This window comes from Pleurodeles waltl, chromosome 3_1 (genome assembly GCF_031143425.1).
Source record: "Pleurodeles waltl isolate 20211129_DDA chromosome 3_1, aPleWal1.hap1.20221129, whole genome shotgun sequence".
NCBI classification, from domain to species: Eukaryota; Metazoa; Chordata; class Amphibia; order Caudata; family Salamandridae; genus Pleurodeles; species Pleurodeles waltl.
The window spans coordinates 1,703,889,116-1,703,906,749 of record NC_090440.1 but is presented as its reverse complement, the minus strand read 5'-3'; the positions used below and the strand labels follow the sequence as shown (position 1 = coordinate 1,703,906,749).

Genomic DNA, 17,634 nt, shown 5'->3' with positions numbered 1-17,634 from the left:
CAATGTCTGCATTCAGAGGGGTTGAAGGTTAGGTTGGGTTAGATGTTAATGATTGGTAATGAAAACTGATGTTGTTGTGATGCACTAATTCCGTGTATCCGCAGCTTCAGGAGAGCACTGGGAGCATGTAATAAAGTGGGCGACCTCACAGCAGCCAATCAGCGGCCAGCTTCACCCACTCCCTGAAGACCAATGCTCCAGTCACAAGCACCACCCACACTCAAGTATGTGCCCGGAAACCAATAGGGAACACTCACTACAAAAAAAAGAAAAAAATAGAAACACGAATCAGTGTGTGTATAACCAAAGTGTCTATGGAACAAGGCCCTAAAAAGAACAATAGCAACCCATCCAGATCCATCATGGGAACACAGCAGGTGGACAGTGAAGGGGCATGCGCATTTACTACGTGTTTTTCTGGTCATAATAGAAATGTATGCTATGTAAGGGGAAACTTAAAAATCCCAGATCGAACACAGGTAAGTGCACAAACATCCTAATTTACATTCTTAAGTCTAGGAAAAAAAGCAGTGAAATCATAACCTCTGCCAAACTCTAGACTGTAAACCACCAGCCCTGGCCACCGTGCCAGTCCCTGCTCCAACAACAAAGATCCACAGCTCAACAGCCTCTTTCCCCTCGATCATCGCTTCGTTTCCTTTCAGACACTCGGCAGGCTGATTATAGCCACTGTCCCTGAAGCTCTTTAACTGGGAGGATACAGAGGGGCCACAAAACGATTCCTTTCCAAAATGTTAGCTTTTTCCTGGGGAAACAGAGCGCACACTCCCTCGAATCCTCGATCTTCCATCTGAAAGGCATACTGCTTGCCTGAATCTACTCTAGAATGGAATGCACGTATAAATCCTGCTATACTCCAAAACCAGGCATAAGAGTAGTTCCTCCTCTGATTCATATTAGAACATTGGAACGTTGGCAGCTCCATTGAAAACAATGGAGTGCTGCTGGCTTTTACTGGCCGGTAAAAGCCCGCAGCGCCAACATTCCAATGTTCGCTTTGTTCACAGCAAAAGCTGTGAACAAAGCCTCACGGAGCCCGAGGGGATTTCAATCCCCTCGGGCTCCGTGAGGAATTTGTTTTATTTAATAGAACATTCTGCCCTGAGTGGCAGAATGTTCTAATAGCCTTAGAACCCGCCGTAGCGGGCTCTACCGGCTATTAAAGGCCCTCTCCCTTGTTAAAGGCCCTCGCCTTCGGCTCGGGCCTTTAACGCGGGAGCGGGCCTTTAATAGCCGGTAGAGCCCGCTACGGTGGGTTCTAAGGCTATATTAGAACATTGGAATGTTGGGGGCTCCATTGCAAACAATGTAGTGCTCCGGGCTTTTACTGGCTACTAAAAGCCCAGAGCGTCAACATTCCAATGTTCTCTTTGTTCACAGCAACAGCTGTGAACAAAGCTTCACGGAGCCGGAGGGGATTTTAATCCCCTCGAGCGTCATGAGGAATTTGTTTTATTTGATAGAACATTCTGCCCTCGAGTGGCAGAATGTTCTAATAGTCTTAGAACCTGCTGTAGCGGGCTCTATCGGACATTAAAGGCCCTCTCCTTGTTAAAGGCCCTCAGCCCGCTACAGCGTGTTATAAGGCTATAATAGACTTTTGTGGATTAGAACAAATAAGACGTTCTACAGCTGCATTATCCCGCCACCATTGTGTCCGAGAAGCAGTAACAAGACACCATGCAGGTGAAAGTTCATTCTTAGTGTGACCGAATGTAGTTATTACCGGCCAATGTCTTATAGGGAAATTTCTGCACTCACAACTGAATAGGTATCCTTGAATCTCCAATTATAAATGCTCAACAGCTTCTCCCCTCAGTGCCTCGCTCTACCTCCCGGCCTTCAAGACTGCTCCAGCCAATCAAAGGTCCTGGATCTGAGCTCGAGTGGGAGGCTTGACTGGCTTTACAGCAACATGTGTGCAACAGCATCCATTGGGGACATGACCAAGTGCACTTGTGGTAGACAGCTCTGCTGCCAAGGACTGGAAATTTGGTTTGACTTTCGTTACCTTATACAAGACAGCAACCAATATGTCATGCAGTAATAGATGAAGCTGCAATGTTCATTTCCAAGTTATTGCACGCCATTGTGGTGTAAACACTACACAGCTTGATAAAGGCTTGTGGACTAGGAGCGTGACAGCCGGGATAGCTCTTTATCCCGCAGTGACAGTAGCATGCAATCAATCCAGGACCAGAGATTACCAGAGAAGTGGTCTGATGCTCCACACAAGATGTCAGGAGCCTCAAGATCACCTAATTCCTTTTTCGCTCCGGAGGCCTTGGGGGACGGTACATGTCATGTAAGCTGGGGAGGAAGTGGCTTGTGAATGGTCTATTTCTGTCTGAGGGCTTTACAGGAATTATGTCAGAAAAGCTCAGGATCAAGTCGTCAATGATACACCAGGCAAAAGCATCAGTCCGAGATCCACATCAATGTTCGTTCTAAAACAGCCAGCCTTTAAAATGGACAGAAAATAATCTCACAAAATTGAAGCTCTGCATAGATAGCTTCTACACAGATAACAGGAATTGCCCAGCATCAACACTGGCACTCTGAAACGAGACAGACTCGAAAACAAGACAGATGCATACATAGGAAATTATGTCTCCACACACGCTTTGGATGCAGACTTCTTGACGATCAGATCTCTAGACACATGACACCTAGAATTTAGTCACCACGGTATTCTTTCTGCACTCACAGCGCCGGGATGCAGTGTTCTTGAAATCTTATTTCATTCATTGATTTCATTCATAATAAGAACCCATCAAAGGACAGACCTCTGTTACATTATTAGAAACCTTTATATCATGTTTTTTTCCCCTGCTAAATGGATTGCACTATTCAGTGAGAACATAGTGAGCCCAAAAGAAAGACATTCTTTAAAACATGTTCTTCACCTCCCAGCCGGTGAGACTGCAATGTTGACATGCTCCTTGCCTCACTCTTCCACCTGTGCGACTCTTAAGCTGTCTCTATGCGACATGGCTCTACCAGACTGGATATTTCCATCTTGCTACTCAATACTGCTTTCTGATAGATGATTGTTGTGATCCCAACCCCTTCGCTTATCCCAACCGGCCTCATCTAGCTAAGCTAGGTGCAATAACAAAAACAAATCATACTGAACAGAGCTCCAATGCCCTCGTTACACACTATATAAAACTATAAAAAATAAAATAAAAATAAAAACATTTTGAATCCACAAGCTGGCTGAATCAGACATTGATCTCATATGCTTCGCAGGGAAGTTCGTTGGGGGCCAGAGCTGTAGGTAAGTTGAACACAAGCACACGACTGACCTCAAAAACATTTTTGAACCTTGCCAAACCGAACATTATTGCCAGCCTAAAGAAACGGGAAAGCTAGACATCGGTCGTCTTGTGAGGAAATCTGTACCCCACAGAGCGCATCTTGCAAGCAGCACACTAGTGAGGTTTCTAAACGCTGTGGGAAATTTCTTTTTCCAGATTACGCTGCTCAGGAGGAAATTAATCCAGATATTCTAGCTAATTACAGACCAATCTCAAACCTCCCTCAGCCTTCAAAAACAATAAAAAGGCAAGTCACAAGTCGGCTTCAGAGGCATGTGGAACGGAACAATCTCTGCCACTCTGCACCCAGCTCCTTGGCAACTACTTGAATCGCAATGCATTCATCAATACAGGGAGCCAAGACACTTGCAGACTTCTCAGCTACTTTTGACATCATTAGCCCACAACCAGCATTGGTAAAAACCAATAGGTCACTCCTGCTGCAAGATCTAGTGGGGCTTTGTCAATGTTTTTAAAACAAGCAGCACAGCAGCTTAAACTGCTGTTCAACATGGCTTAAAGTCAAGGAGAAAAGTGCTATGACACAGCCAGTGTTGACTCTGTCAAGGAGCTTTTTTGTTTTTAAAGGTATATTGCATAGTAGCTCGAGCTGCTGTGCAACAGGTTAAAAAAAAAGCGGGAGAGAGGGAAGTAGCAATAACAGACAGCTGGAGAAGGGGGTATAAAGAAAACAAAATTAGGAAGGAGTATCAGATGTGGTAAGGAGGAGTCGGGGCTTGAGGGGAGGAAAAAACGGTACCTTAATCACGTCGGGAGCAGTGGACAGGCACTGATTAAGTGGAATCAATCTGTGATTGGTCTGTGTACCACAGAAAGCAATGGTAGCGACCCATGTCCTGCTGTAGGCAATTAGGAGGCTGTAAAGAAGAGTGACACTAATGCTAACAAATGGCAAGCAAGTGAGAGCTCATGTGCTCTTGCAGGCAAGACCTAAAAATCATACAAAAAGAAAAAAAATCACAACCAGAAGTTTGGGATAGAGTAAGTCAAGTACTCAAATCAAAAGGGTCCTAGGTGGTGTACCATGAGGTCATCACTGCCCCCCCCGCCCCTCCCATTCAACTTAATCAGGAAACACTTGCTGTCTCAAGTTCACAAAAATTAAAAACTGAAATTCTGGAGCTGTACAGCCCAGTCAACATTGCAGACTCTGGAGCTGTACAGCCCAGTCAACATTGCAGACCCCATTGAATGGCCCACTATGCTGGGACCTACCTCAATTTCAAGTGTAAAACTACAGTGTGACAGAGTTTACCTCACTAAATATGCAATGCAGTGGTCAAAGGAAGCAAATTCAGCTAAAAACTTCAAATGAGAAAAACATTCAGCCAAGTCCTTGGAACACAGAACTCTAAATCACTAAACGCCCTAGATCTGATCCCGAGAATACACGTCACCTTTCTCATCTTCAGAAAGCAGATGTAAGCAGGGTATTAAGTCAAACTTCAGAAAGTTTACTTCTCAGATGCAGAAGAAAACATGGTCAAAAATAAAAAGAAGCGAAGAGGGGAAAACCGTACGGAGGTATGTCTCTTATTTAAACAAAAGCAAACCACAAGAATGCAAAACAAGCATTTGCAATGCAATAGGTCTCACATTTTCTTGAGTTAGAGCTATTGGTGTGGTAGATGCATAACTGGACTTTTCTTGCCATATAAATTGGTCAACCTTGCTGCATAATTTGGTCCTCTCTGCCACATAATTCCAGTGGCCTTGAATAACTAAAGCACTTCCATTTACCTTTTTCCTCTATCTGCAGAAAAAAAAAAAATATTGCCATTATTTCTTATATATTTTTATATTTTTGGGGGTTTCCCCTCCCCCACCAATCTAGTGTGGGGACCCAGAGATGACCTAGATAGAAAGAGCAGGTCTTGCAGTGAGTTATGGGCAAAAATGTTTTGTAAAAGGAATTATGGGGCGAGTTTCTGAGTGCAGCGAATATTGCAATATCTTCACTGTAATTCTCAGAACAGCCCCTAGACAACACCATAATAAACAAGTATTTACAATGCATCGGGTCTCGCGTTTGCTCATGTTAGAGCTGATCGCGTTGTAAACTCCTAACCCGACTTTTCACCTATCGGGCAAAAGTGCATTTATGTACATAACCCGAATAAGTGAAATCAAGTACGTAAAGCGCTCGACTTCTGCCAAGCGAGATCGGGCTCGTAAATTAGAGAAAAAAAAGTCCACTAGCCCGATGGAAAACAGCGAGCCTCGCATGTTTTCTGTACTTGGTCGCTGCGCTGGAGGACGGCTAGCCACCGGAAAAGGCATGCCATATGCGTGCCTTCGACTAATGAAAGCAAGCGGATTTTATTAGGGAAGCCCACAAACCAATAAAAAAACACTGATGTGAAGTTGACAGGGCTCCGAGCCCTTTTATAAATACAAAAGAGTCTCCCTGCGAAACGCATGCGCAAGCGCATGCAACGCAGGCTCGACCCTAAAAATAGCATTTGTAAGCAACATCGTCATGTAGCCATAAAGTCAGCCCCTGGAGGGCATAAAGACATGAAAACAGAATGGCAGAAAGTAATGCAGTGGTAATCATATATGTAGCCCCTAGGACGTAGTGCCTTACATATTTTCAGGCCTACCGCAATACTATTTCAAACAAGGTCCTTAAAACACAACCTACTCCCAAGCTGTAAAAGAAAAGATCCAGCCATGAGAAAGCTTAAGAAGACACCAAATGGGGGGGAGAGATTATTATTTTGTGGCCACACCCAACCTAGGATGGGGACCCAGAGATGACCTAGACAAAAAGAGCATGTTCTTTCTGAACGGTTTGGTGGTGGTCCCATTGTCACAGGACCACCACAGTCTGAGTTATGGGCAAAAATGTTTTGAAAAATAAATGCCCCGCAAAGCATTATGCGGAAGAGTTTTCCGAGTGCAGTGAATATTGTAGTATCGGCTCTCTCGCTGCTCCGGGAGAGGCGCTTTGAGGATTTCTGTATTTATTTCTGTTTTAAATGCACCCTTTGTATATTTTTCAACTGCTAAACTTGCAAAGTGGTCCTCATGTAAGGCGCTCCTCCGATCGAGTTTGAGCCATATGAACCGTTAAAAAAATTATTTATTAAATTAATTGAGAAGAACCCCCTTCCCGCTTGCAGCTTTTGGGCCCAGACACCAGAAAGAAACAGTGGCATGCCCAAAACAGGGAAGAGGAAGAAACAACATACGGCCACGCAGTGCAAAGCAGCGAGGCAAAAGAAAAAAAATACTGTGCCACTCTAAGGTACCTGGCCGATTGTGCAATAATCCATGTAACAGAGTCAGTCCACAAGGCGTAACAAAGCATGCTCGAGGCGGGACAAACAAAGCATTTACCTACGAAAGCTCGGGAACTAATGAAAGTGATGGGTGTGAGATGGGAGTGGTTAAAACCCACAGAAGAGATTACATGTTGCTGGTAAGCTCATGCGAAAAATGAGTGGAGAAAGGCAGCAACAGGGGTTAATACCACGGCTTAATTTGCCCCAGTGGCACTCATTTTTCCTCATTAGACTTAGATCCAGAGCAAGAGATAGGAAAATACAAATGAGAGAAAGGAAAAGGAATAAAAAGACTGAAATATAGTGAGAAAACAGGGATTTAAAAAAAATGCAATAGTGGGATCAAGGGGCAGGGGCTGTTTGGTGGCAGATTAAAGAATTCTGTGGTGGAATCAAGAGTACACAGTCTTGGGATTCATCACTCTGATATTCAGTTGCAGTGGACGCAAGATTCAGAGTAACAATTTGGGCCATGGCATTTATTCTTTCATGAATTAAGCACTGGTTAACACTTAGTATCCAAAAAAAGTACAGACAGAAAGAAGTAAACATTCGAAGTAACACACTTAAAAACAAATTCGGACTAATGAAGTACGTTTGAAAACTGAATTGCAAGGATGTGTCAAACCGAAAGCCATCAAAAGTATTTTAGCCAAACTCACCACAGAAACAAAGCTGAGCCACCCTCCCAACTCCTGTGATTCCCGTGGCTATGAATACATCCCTAAGGACATAAAACCTCTGCCAAGACTCATATTTCTACATTACTTTTTCTGTTACATTTGCTATAGTGACACCCAAGTAACGACTCGAAATATTTATTAGTCCATGAGCATTCTCAAGGGCCCATACGGCGCCCTGGCAACAACACAATACAAATTATTAATACAAAAATAATTCAAAAGGCTCGAGTTGCTAAGGATTTTAAATGCATACCCAGGAGAAAGAAGAAACACTGATTTATTTGAAATTTGTAATAGAGACATTAGATATGGGGAAATCGAAGCAAAAAAATAATGAGATGTTCAAACTAGCGCCAAGTTAGAACTTTTCACCCCTGGCTTTTAATCTCACTGAAGACGTAGCTAAAACATGGCAGTGCCTTTTCAAAGCGTACTGGATACTAGCGATGCATGGATTGTGCAAAATCTCTGTTCTGAAAAAGCCTAGCGCTGAAGGTGCATGGACACAGTCAATCACCTCCTTGCAGTGTCCTGCTGGACACATTCTAGTGTTTATACCAGCCACGCGGCTGAGGGCTGGTCTTACATGCACCCCCACACCCACCCAACACAGGCGTCACCAGTCACGTGACCCTGCCAATAAAAAGGGCCCGGCGCTTGTGCTCGTGGCCAGTTCTAACCACTATGCTACTGTGTCTGCGTCCCTGATTTCAGTAGCATAAGGGCCTAGGGCCCCAACACTGCAATGGGGACGAGGGTCAACGTCTCCACGTGGGCACTGGCAGCAACTCCGATGCTGCTCAAAGGGGGAAGAGTTGCCTGTGCCCGAGGAGGGAGGGGAACAGGAGCGCCATCCGGCACTCCACCAAGGATGAGGTGAGCCCGGGGGTATGAGGAAAGCCCCTCTGGCATTGAGAAATGCAGCCCGCAGTACTCCAAATACAGCGGCGGTTGCCGCAAAGAAGAAAGCGTTACTGCGGCCGCGACAGCAGAAGCGCTATCGTGCAGACACGCAACACATGGAGGGAGCATAGCATCCCGCAGCACTGCCAATACGGCTGCGGTCGCCGTAAATGAGGCGTGGCCCCCGTGTCAGCCAAAGCGTGGCCCACAGCGTGTGGGAAGGCTGCTGGGTCTGCGCATAATGTGGGTAATGGTGCTGCTCGGGGCCAGTTCTAACCACTATGCTACTGTGTCTGTATCCATGATTTCAGCAGCATGAGGGCCTAGGGCCCAACACTACACTCCTCTCGCCCATATTTCTAAGCGTGTACATACACTGCCCGGCTTCACATTCTGAGCCTATGTCTGAAGCTGGGGTTGCCCAGACAACACAAGCTTGTTGGCAATGAGGCAACTCCTTTATAAGGCAATGTTACCAAGGGTTTCGGGTGCCAGAGGGATGTGGTTGGAGATATAGATGGCTCGCCAAGAGCCACGCGGTGTCAGTCTGGAATTAAAGCAGTGGAAGCCTGGATTTATACGCGGAGTAAAGAGACCATGCACTAGGTAAACTGTTATGTACGACAGCGACATGGCATTGCTGTGGAAATAGCTAACAACTGATAAACCACATACATGACTGAAAAATTGCATACCTAGATATAACTTAGTTCTGCACAATACTGAAGACCCGCAGAAAGAACAATAGGTAGCCAGAAAACTCACGAGAAAAGAGGCCTGTTATACATGCACATTACTGGCGGGTTAAACACCCGATCGATAATCCCGCAAATTCATGTTCAATTTCAGCAGCGCCAGAAATTACAGAACGTCCACCTGCAGGCTGCCAATTACACAACGAAGGCCAAACAAATATGGCTCGATGTGAACCCGTGCACAGTAGTGGCATGTGAGGCCGTTCCAAGCACAGAACCTGCAGGTCAAACAGGAGAGTCAATCGGAGTAGCGACAAACAACACTGGGTGTGTCCAGGCGCTGTACTCTGAGATCACACTGGCATCGAAGCACAGGACCCGCCGTACAAAGGGGGGATGAGGTTTGGGGGGCAGACACCGAACAGCCAGGTAACGCAGGGTATTCAAGTACGGTACTGCCAGACTAGACAAGGGGGTGTATTCAAGCACAGCTCCTGCAGAGACGATGGAGTAATTTGCCAGCACTGTGCACGTGTATCCACCAATATCCGTCGGGCTGTTTCACACAGGTTGTGTGCTTGAATACCGTATAATCTTCCAGTGCTGTGCACGGCCATCGAGTCCACACCAGTTTTATCTGCAGTAGCATTATCCAATAACCAGTCTAGTCTGCTAGTTTTCTAAGTGACCACCCCGTCGTATTTGGTGTTACTGTGTTGAAATACACGGAGTATTAATGGCAGTACCCACCGGAATATACTTGGTAAACAGAAAGACCAGTGTTCCTGGCATAATACTGGCAAACAAAACTGCACATCTGAGGCACTGTACTTGCCGATTGCATTTGGTATTCAGGAACAGTCCCGTCACACTGGACTGTGCATTTAAGGAGGGTTACAGATTGTCAGACAGTGTAACAGATCGCAGTAGGAGCAGAAAAAAACACACTACTAGCCTGGACCCAACACCGGCAGATTACACTCGATAGGAGCAGGGGCACTTAATTATGCATCAATGAATGACTAAACTACCTGACCGGGTTCACTAAATTATTCGGCATTATGTAGAACATTCAGTGGCAGTATTAGTTCACTATTTCTCATTCTAACACACATTAATAGTGCCTGGGCAAAAATGTCACCTCTGTACTAATTTAAAACATGAATACAGCAATCAACGGGTCAGTTAACCCCTGCAAAGGGTCTGCCACTTCACAGTACCACGCACAGTGCTTTTTTAAAGCACATTTTGGCCTGTTCAACTAGAAACAATTTTGTTTGTTGAAGTCTGCCCATTATGAAGCAGATGGTGGACTACATGGCACGTGTGGTAAATCTATTATTCTGGTGAAAATGCTGCAGCATCACATAATTTCAATGGCCAGGGTATACGCAACATAGATTACCAGCGAGTGAGAGCAGGTATTGACACTTGGTAGGCGCAGGTCAGAGCTGGTGTCCATGCATACTACTGGCAAATTAGACTATTTATTGTTTACTGCAGGAGCACTCTATGGAGCAATTCAGGTCACCCATGACTCCATAAATGGGTTAAGGGCTAAAGTTATCAGCATCCAATTCAAAGTTTTCCATTCTACAAGGCACTTAGGAACTCTACAGCATCATTGGCTAACATAAATTCATTCAATCTAATGATTCTTTAATCCCAATCAAAGGCAGACAAAAAACAAAATACTGGATCGCTTATCGTGAAGGTTTTGCTGTGGTCTTTCTTAGTTCTTGGCTATTCTTCCCAGTGTGTTTTACCTGCAGCCGCAGTGGGAATGGTGCCTTCAGGGCCCTTCAGGACTCTGCTTCACATGCCACCACGAAGCAACCTGGGATGGGGTGACGGATTACAGAAGACACAAGGTGCAACTAATCTACCACTAACACTAAACGAGGGCGCAGACAGACAGAGTGCAGATGGATGGAGTCTAGAGTTAAATGGTGAAGCATGAGACACAAAAGAAAAGTGGAAAACTCTCCGATGGAGAAGTGGAGCCTCCTCAGCCCCTGAAGCGCCAGGTGGAGAGAAGGAAGCGTTACCTGCATCCATATCTGCAAAGAATGGAAGAGCCAGTGAGGGAAAGAAGGAACCAGAGATTCAAAGACGGACTGAAACAGTCATGGCGCACACACAAGAGCAGACAAAGCATGAAGCAACAAGCGGAGAGCTCATTCATGGCCTCTTCGTATACTATTGGACACATTGACACTGCTGAGCATTGATGGACGGCTCTCGCTAAGGGAGACTGATATCGCCCCAACCTGAAAATGTGGGTGCGCCCAAGACCAAGGTTCCTTATGGTCAGGCGCTCACTGCATGCGTAGCATGCCACTGAGGACTTAGTGTAAGTTGCAATGTGACCAGAGAGCTTACCTTCTGCGTGGAAGATGAATGTGAAATGAGATTTCAGACATCCATAGTCTCATCGAACTCTACCAATGTGCTTTGTGATCCTTTAATATAATCTGTTTAGCTTCCACTGACCGTTTCAGATGCACAATGTCTATGACATCATAAGCAGTCAGTGCAATTGCAAGCAGAGTATCTGGGAGCATCATTTACAAAATGATTCAAAGCTGGATATTAATAACAAACTGTACAAAAATTTGAGACCTGGTCATTTCGTTCACCATCTTTTGATAAGAAGTTTAACTAGGGGAGAAACTTAATTTAAAGGAGTTCTTGCAAATGAAACTGGCCACGACTGTTATTTACTATTTCTAAGAACTGGTACCTGCAAGCACAGTTTTGAATGGTCAGATTGCAAAAAATTACTAATGCAAAGATGAGGGACAAAAGTCTATCTTCTTTCAAGGAGGTCACCTGCAAACAGAGTGAGGTTCTATCTGACACTGCAGCGGCTGATAGGCTGGGTTATTCTTGGGGTACTGCATAAATTGAAGTTCCATACGCCACACATCTTAGTCCCGGGGGCTTGGCCCTTAAGTTAGTCACCAGTAACTGAAGTGGGCATCTCTGGAACCACAAGTGGTAGGATGCATGCAGGCAGCCGAGGTGCACGAGGTGCACTGCTGCATTTAACAGGCAAAACAGGCTAGCCTGGATTGATCAACTGCAACAAAAGAGAATGCATCATAGACACACACGGACTCGCAAAAAAAAACCTGTGTAAAGTGTCTGTACATTATTCTACATGAATTTGAGATTTTAAGGTTTGGGGCATCACTAGGAACGACTGCCTTACCTTCATTTTTTGTTACGTTTAAAGGTGATTTGTCTATATCTGGTGCATTAGACACCCACTTTCCAATCACTGTAAAGTCCCCTTTAACTAAACTGTAGAAAACGTTTGATTTCTGAAGGGAAAGCAACTGACACGTTAACATGGGGCCAACAACAGGCGACTGTTTGGCATCCATCAAAGGCTTGGGGTTAGCTAAAGCTGGACTGACTCAGCATAGATGCGATTCCAGGAGAAGCCCGGGTTCAAGCTCAAATCTGACAGAACCGGGCCGTAGTTAAGTTAATATAATGAATACCTCCGGCAGCCTTAGCTGCTGGAGACATTTCGTGCAAAAAGGACATCCAACCCACAGGGAAGGACAATGTGACGCAGAAGAGAGCACTGCTGCCCATCACATTCCCCTCTGTAAACAGACACACGTCCTTCTGTGACTGACATATGTGAGTGCGACTTGTGGGGAGCCATGGCTTGCACGAGCTGAAGGATGTTACATTCCTCTTCCCTCATATTATGGTAGGGAAGGCTTCACGGGCACAGGGCTATGCACACATGGGATGACAATACCTTTCAAACCCAGAGTTGCTAGCAGAAAGCATGGTGAAATCTTGGTGGATTTGTATGTCCGTGAAAGCAGGGTGCATATGATAATAATCAGTACTGTGTAACACCATTAATGAAACACAAGTAGCGCTCACTGCATAGTAAATAGGGACATTAGCTGGTTGGCCACTGTGTGAACAACAAGATCAATTCCAGATTGTTGTCACTGCATAGGGAACAATCAATACCAGATTGATCACTGCATGAGAAAATCAAAAACATTGATCAATGCATGAAGAACACGATCAATAATGCAAGGGAATAACAGATTATTGATCACTGCATATGAGGTGTGATAAATAAGATATTACTGTTTGCTAAACAGATAAAGTCTTCTTTTCCTTGTGTTTTGAATATTGTTTAGAGAGAGTTATCTTTGTCACTCTTGGATACGTTATTAGAAAAATCAACAAAAGATTAACGAGTACTGCATCTGGAACCAGAACTGTTATCATCTACAGCAGAGATCAATAAATTGCCCTTTTTTAGAAAAAAGTTGCAAATATCTGGATGATTTCTGCTAAGAGGCGACGACTAAGGAATTCTTTCCAGAGTTAGAGATGGACTGTTGATGAGCAAATATTTTTGCATAAATTGTTCACTATTCTCAAAATGTAAAGAACTCTAAAAAAAAACAAAAAAAAAAAAACATAGCTTTAGTCATTTGAGGTTGGAGATGGCTTCTGCAGTGAAAGAAAATTCACCATGTCTGCAGGTATTCTCAGGCACCCATCCACGATACCTTATCATTTTAATGGGACAGTACAAATACTTCTTGACCATGTAGAGAAGACGCACCTTTGCTCCTCAACAGAAAAATAGCATGAGTAGGGAATTCATGCCATTTGAAGGGAGACTACTGCAGTGCTTCCAAGGAAGCGAGCACAATCTGGCCACACATTCATTTTGTTTTTACTCCTGGCTTGTTGTAGGACAACAAGGCAATTTGGTACCAGAACATGGGCAAGGATAACGACCCACCAGTGGCAAGATAAGAAAGTAATCCACAGGGCTTTTCCACTGAAAAACATGTAAAAGCCTTCCTATGCCTCATGGAGAAGTGATCTTTTCTGGGATCTCTCACTGAATACTACAAAGGATCTCAAGCCAAACTGCGGAGTTTCATTTGGGCAACTACCACATAATGTTAGGTAAAGGTTATGTTTGCTTAAGCACACACTGCAGAAGTAATACCCACAGCAAGCCTCTATTTTGAGTGCACAGATATTAAAATAGTTATTACCTCCTATTGTGGGTTAAATAACCAGAATTTGAGAACCAGACCTTACTGGGGACTGAGTTTGACCTACCTTCCGGGGATTCCTCTTGAACATACGTGCCTGTTAGATACCGGTGTACCAGGGCCGACTTGCCACTGGCTAAATTGCCCACAATGCCCTGCAACAAAAAAGAGGAAAAGAAATGATGATCATCTAACAGCAGTGATGAGGCATAAGTCGCCTGATTGAACACCCAACCTATTAAGGAGACAGACAGCTCCCAGGATTGCACCAATGTTCTATTACACTTATCTCTGGGTCCTGTACAGTTAATTCACCATAAGGTCATTGCACACACTTTCCTAACAGATCACTCACTATGCATAATTTAATGTCCACTACTGTAGAAGATCAACAGCCATTAGTGGAATTAACTCAATGTGTGCAGTCTGCACATTATGTGATAGATCTCTTGGTGTCCCTTGTGGTAGAACGGTCTCAACTACGCACCTTCCTTTGCATTAATCTCTCCATATATAATAGCCCTCTAACACAACATCTAACTTTTCCCACTCTTGTATCTGCTGCTCTACATGTGTATAATGTCTTGGAAGATAGAACCCCTTACACTGCACACTCTCCTATTTATTATTCTGTGTCCATGTATTGTCTCTTACTGGCGATACACCAAACTGTGTGCAATTATTATTATTATTTTTTTACAAGGAGGCCGGTTTAGTACACAAACCGAGATGACAGCACCATCTAACTGCACATTACTCGGAGGCCTCCAATGAGGCTTCACTGTCAACCAACAACAGTTCCTCTTACTAATATCAGCATAGAGACCACGGCACCTGGGACTTCAGCCTACCTCAAGAACTCTACTAGCGCATGAGCTCTATCTTTTCTAAGCATCATCAATGCATTCTCATGACCTGAGGAGTCAGCGATACACCTGACTGGAGGGACATACACATTTCTGTACTGTACAGAACTGTTCATAAAAGAAACCCAAAATATGGATTACTGCTAGGCCTTTAGCAAAATCCATGGAACTAGGGGAAATCACCAAATGCGGGCCTGGTTGGTGGAAAGTGATTTAAAGGAAAAGGAGTTTTTTGCTGGCAAGCCATTTTAAGTAGAGTATGCATGCCATGAATTAATCCTAATTGGTAAAACCGATCCAAAAGCGAGCGGCTGACTTTTGGACACCAAGTTTTCCTTATTTGCTCACGGATATATACATCAAATATAACAGGAGCATCCTTCTAGGGCTTGTTCTCAGTCGCGGCTCGCTGCCCTCTGAAGCCGTGGGTGCGGCATGTGGGGGAACAGTTAATAACAAAATAAAAATAAAAAAAATGAAAACTTATCTCCTCCGTTGCTGCTGCTCCTCTTTCCCTCGTCGCTCCAGGCTGCAGGCACAGGCTCCCAGCGTTAGGACTGGCTGGGAGTGCCCATCCAGGGTACTCCCAGGCAGACCGGGAGCCTGTGCAGGCGCGCACCAGCCAGTCAACTATGTTGCTGGGCTGGAGAGAGCCTACTGCGTATGTGTTTGGCTGGCCCGGGATGGCCAGCCAAACACACATGCGCTCTGAGGGGGAGCGCTCTGAGGGGAACTGCTTGTCAATCCCTTGGCTCCACCTGTTTAACAAACAAAAAGATAATAAACATAGTTTATTATAGTTTTGTTTGTTGAAGGTTTTGCAGCTTCTGCTGCTGGTGGGGGGTGCTGGAGGGCGACGCTCCTCCGCCCTAACAGAGGAGCTGCCCCTGTGCTTATTAAGCCACACACTATATAGCCTAAATTAAAATATTTCAAATGTAACTGTTAAATTAGGATACTTTTAAACCTATGAAATCAAAACTCTCTTTCCAGGGCAGCAACATATTTAATGCTCCTAAGGTCCAAAGACAGACCTATATCACGGTTAGCTGCGGTCAGGACAAAGCTCTGGAGCACCGGTCATAGGAGAGATTTTAATGATCTTCTCTCGATCTCGCTACAGCGGCACTGTAAGTGCATTTGACTTCCAAGTTGCAGCACAGACTAGCTTAAAAGAGATCATTGTAGCTGGGTTTGAGGCTGAATGGTTGAAGTTGGCAAACTGAATATCTCCCAAGGAGATTACACTGCGTGGTTTCCCGCCAATCAATGAGTTTGCCCAGAAAGCGTCACACCCGTAAAGTAAAGGGCATAAATAAAGTGTTAACAGCATCCAGGTCTGGCTTGACTGACGGACCGGAAGGCTTGCTGACAAAACATAATGAAGCAAATATGAGCGAGTCAGCGTTAGTTATCAAGGAGAACTGGACAACTAGGTCTGGCAATGAGGCTAAGGTCTGGAAGAAACCATGAAAATGCTAAAGAGGAGATAGGGGCGTGGGTGAATATTTACACAAAAAGTCAGAGTACAGGTGAAATAAACTAGGGTCTGTGGCACAAGTGCTCCAGTTTGGAGAATATGTTCACTATCAGCATTAACGCTGCTGCTGCACACTCTTTACTTAGCAACTCTACAACCCACTGAAAAGTGTAACAAGGTTCTGAAACTATGCAGTAGTTTAGCTAAGAAATATATTATTTTCGATTCTTACTGGTATTGTGGTAAAACCTATAGTTCTGCCATTTGTTGTATCACTCACACAAACCACAACCCCAAACACGTCCTGGGCTTGTACGTTTCTGATTTCTAAAAGAGGTTTTTGGTACAGCTATGAGGATGGGTGGCCTATTGACTCCTGATGATTGAGGCGACAGACTGAGAAACCTGGCAGAGAGTTTTTAAAATTAAACAATGCTAATATGTCATCCACAGACAACATTTTTGGTACTACTGGAAAAGGCAATATAATATGTGGAGGGGTTAATGTGGCATTTAAAAAATATTTTCCTGAAAGTTACTTGCAGTTGATTTTTTACCAAATAGCTGCAGACGCCAGAGTTCACCGAGGTGGCTGTTTGTGCACACCATCAGAGCTACAGGCGCGAGGTGGGGTGGTGGATAGCTGAAGTACCTCTGTTAAATGTCAAGGAAGTAACTGCCCTCTTCTGCTTGAGGAGAAAATGCTAAGTAATCTATTGCAGATTTTTAGTTACCCTCAGAGATGAGAATTACTGAAACCCCCCTCACCGTTACTAAGTGCTCTCTCCTACAGAGCATGCATTAAAATGGGTTAATGAATGAATGTCAACCATAGCCAAGATATGTATGATTGCAGTATTGTTATGCAACAACAAAGGCCCTGCACTGGTGATCTGGGTTTCTTCCTCCTGAAGCCACTAGCAGCATGCTGTACGATCATAAAAGAGAAGTTGTGAAGCCTGGCTTAGAGCTCGAATATATCCAACCCCAAAAATGGAACCTACACACATGCCTACTTCGCCAAGTGACATATCACCTAAAATTTCAAACAAGGTCACTTGATTATTGCAAGCTTGACATGTGGTCCTATCCAACTCTCTTGGACCGAATTTCTACTGAAGTCCTACAACCAGAACTTTGAAGATCTATGCCCCTGAAGATCAGCAAAGAACAGAAAGTGCTTCTTGAATGTCGCAGATCTATGTTGTCTAATTTCCTTCAGCTGATGCCAAGCTACGAATAAGTTCTGTCCAAGTGACCAGGTTCCTGAAATGGACTTGAAGTGTCTACCTACTTCATCA

At 44.4% G+C, this 17,634-nt stretch overlaps 1 protein-coding gene across 4 annotated transcripts in view; it reads right to left on the bottom strand.

Annotated features, from left to right (window-relative positions):
• The window catches only part of AGAP1 (ArfGAP with GTPase domain, ankyrin repeat and PH domain 1), a 942,320-nt gene that overhangs the window by 552,006 nt on the left and 372,680 nt on the right, over positions 1-17,634 (bottom strand). For all 4 annotated transcript variants that reach the window (XM_069225552.1, XM_069225553.1, XM_069225550.1 and 1 more), the window contains exon 3: positions 14,055-14,142. In XM_069225552.1, the coding sequence (XP_069081653.1) occupies positions 14,055-14,142 (88 nt within the window). The remainder of the gene's footprint in view (positions 1-14,054; positions 14,143-17,634) is intronic.